The following is a 3,167-nucleotide window of genomic DNA, read 5'->3' on the forward strand; positions in this document are numbered from 1 at the left end:
GCATAGTAGGCACACTGAACATTTGGTAAGAATCATCTGCTTATGAGAAAAGGAACTGAATGGCTGGATGTATCCCTAATGTACAGTGAAAAATTGATAATGAAATGAATAGAAAAGGCACTTAAGAGATTCCAGAGCCGATGTGGTCTGAAGAATATTATAAACCCCTCAACAAGTTTTCTCATCGACTGTACAGGCAATAGGATTCCCACAGGACTGATCTCTAGTTTGTGTGACTCATGCCTTTCTAAAAAACCACACACAAGAAGTACCTAATTCACCATTCCACAAAGCCACAAATGTTCACCTTTATGGCTGATTCTCAAACCCTGTACAGAGAGGTCTCTCAGACAGAAGGCTCCTTACTTTATCTTTCCTATACATACATATGTTAATAAGGTTGTCTCCCTTTTTCTTCTGTTGAAGCTTTCAAAGGCTGACCTTGCTATCACTGTGCAGCACTTCTCCATTTCATTTTCCCAGATTTGTTATGGAGCTCTTCCAGAACTTACTTCTTATCCTTCTGATTTATACACATTATCTGTATCCTTCAGAAGAAGATGAATTAATAATCAGATTTGTTCAGAAATGTTTAAGATTTCAGTGGAAAACTCCAGTTAGATCTAAACTACTTAATTTAAAATACCTTGGGTCCAACAAAACAGTTTATTGAATTACACATTTTAAAAAGTTTCAGAAAACCCAGCAGAATCTGCTACACAGCCAATTACATTTTAAAAAACATTTTAACTACAGAACAGGCATTTTTTTGAGTGTGGGTGTTAAAAAAATTCTCATTACCTTCTACAAGCAAGGTCCTGTAAAAACCAGATTTTCTATAGGACATACTTGTAATCTTCTCCTTACTTGTATCAGTCTCCTTAAATATCTTCTGTGAGAGCTTTTTCTTTTCTGGTGGTTTGGTTTTGGTTTTTTTTTGTTTTTTTTTTTTTTTGGAATCTCACTCTTAAATTATATCCCCTAATCAAGATAAATACCATTCCTCAAAACCAATGCTACTCAGATTTCGGTGGAGCATGATTATGGTTTACAAAATCACTAATCCAGAAAATCTCCTTTGGAACATCAGAAGACCTTTCTTTGCCTTTATAAATTACTGGCAATGAAGCAGCCAACCGGCCCCAGAAAATTCATCCACAGCCTTTACACAAACCTATGGTTCGGTGCCCTGTCAGCCTGCTCAGGCAGATAAATTAGCATTTATCATGCTAATCACCCACTTCAGAAATAACAGAGAGTGGTCAAGGACAAAATGTTGGTCAGCAAGGTTTAGTGAATGCAGTTATACCAGAAAACGACCAAAAATACAATGCAGCATTGTGATGTTAAACCAAACCTCAATGGCAAAGCTTCTACAGTTACTGAAAACAAAGGATTCTGAACTCTTCAGAGAAGGAGTACATACTGCCTTGTGTCAGAGGTGCACTCTCTTCTCTCCCACCCATATAGCTAACCTTTACTCAACTCCAGCTTGCTGTATTTCAGTGATGCAGAGTGTAAGCTATAAGCTGTTATTTGGAATCATCTCCTGTGAAAAAATCTAAAATCTGACAGCTTTTCAATGCCAATTCCTTTAATGGATGAGATTGCTATTTTTTCCTCTGTGTGGAAGGTGGGGGGGGGGTGGTTTGAGCAGTTACTGTTTTAATTTTAGGAGTTGTACTATGTCAATTTTGATCAACACAAAAAGTTTGTTGGAAACAGGAACATTTATTTTTTGCAGAACTGAAGTAACTCAAAAGACAGAGGAAAAAACATATTCCCAGATTTATTAACTCATGTATCTCTATACATTTAAAGAGTTCATAGACTGATTTGTCAGCTGTTAAAAAGCTCTTAATTGCATTACTGAAAGAACGAGGTAAAAGGCAGCTTTAGGACCAGCTTTGTACTACTCAGGAACTGAATCAGTACCAGATATAAGCAAGAGTAGCCACGATGTTATTCTGAAATCCACCAGCTTGTTTTGCTCCTATGGAGAAGTCACTCCAGCACATTTACCCTGAGACAGCGCAGGATCCAAGGCACCTGGACAGAATAAATGACAAATCTCAGGGATGCCATTTACTGGCCACGCAGATAAGAACACTAAATAAGGGTACAACAAGGAACTACATTCATCCCATGAAAAGTTCATTCCAACAGCCCTGCACAGAACAGGGTGCTCAGTCTGACTCAGTCTTCAGCTGGTGCTGATTTGACATCTGTACCGCTTTTCTCTTCAGACAACTCTGTAATGGCCTTCAGCTCAGCTTCAGAGAACTTAGGGGTCAGTGCCACATTGTCATAATCAAATTCTTCATCAAGGGAGAATGGTTGAACATCATCGCCCAGTAGCTGTAATGAAGAAAAACAGATACATAAATAATATTGCTGAAGGTGATAATAAGGAAGCTCAAAATATAAACTTCTAATTAATATTTAATTAAACTATTTTTTCTGACTCTAACACTCTCAGCTGATTAAGCTCTTTTTAAGTAAAAGAATAAATTCAATTATTCAATTTGACCTAATTTAAGCCATTTAATGTGCCCCATTTGTACTGTACTGTATCTGAATGAATATCATTAACTAATTTTGCTCAAGGCAAGGAATCTAAAAACCTCCCTTGCACACATCTATTATATTCCTGCCACTTGTAGCAGCAAGGCTGGGGAGATATGGACATGTTATATGCACCTATGCTAAATTTCAAAGACAAATTCCATATTGTCAAAATTTGGGTTAGTATTACATAAAGCCGCAGCATACATGCATCTGATACTAATGTAACATGCTTCCCAGAACACAGTTTCAGTGAAGGAGAGGTCTGCAAAGAGCAAAATGACACCTAATCAATTTTCAGACTCCAATAATTTTTTCCACCATCTCAGAGATATGTGAGTTTGCATTTCTTGCATGATGAAAATAAGAATCTTACTGCATTTGCCAATATGTGCTTTGTTGACATACTGTATTGCATTTCTGCATTGTTTCTGGTTGAAATATCTTAGAATAAACACTCTGCCTATAAAATAAAATAATGAAAACAAATAACTATGGCAGGCTCCATGCTGATAAGAAACTGCAGGGGGCCATGACAAGAAAGGTTTATGCTAAGCAGTTACATAAAATGAATTCCAGGGCAACACAGGAGACACATTTTC

General features: G+C 37.1%; 1 protein-coding gene across 3 annotated transcripts in view; it reads right to left on the reverse strand.

The window, feature by feature from the left end:
• Nucleotides 1–1,711: 1,711 nt before the first annotated feature.
• The window catches only part of CUNH11orf74 (chromosome unknown C11orf74 homolog), a 35,007-nt gene continuing 33,551 nt past the window's right edge, over nucleotides 1,712–3,167 (reverse strand). For all 3 annotated transcript variants that reach the window (XM_031055790.1, XM_031055788.1, XM_031055789.1), the window contains exon 7: nucleotides 1,712–2,358. In XM_031055790.1, coding sequence (XP_030911650.1) covers nucleotides 2,197–2,358 — 162 coding nt within the window. In that variant the 3' untranslated portion in view covers nucleotides 1,712–2,196. The remainder of the gene's footprint in view (nucleotides 2,359–3,167) is intronic.

Source organism: Geospiza fortis, unplaced genomic scaffold, assembly GCF_000277835.1.
Source record: "Geospiza fortis unplaced genomic scaffold, GeoFor_1.0 scaffold66, whole genome shotgun sequence".
In the NCBI taxonomy this organism is placed as follows: Eukaryota; Metazoa; Chordata; class Aves; order Passeriformes; family Thraupidae; genus Geospiza; species Geospiza fortis.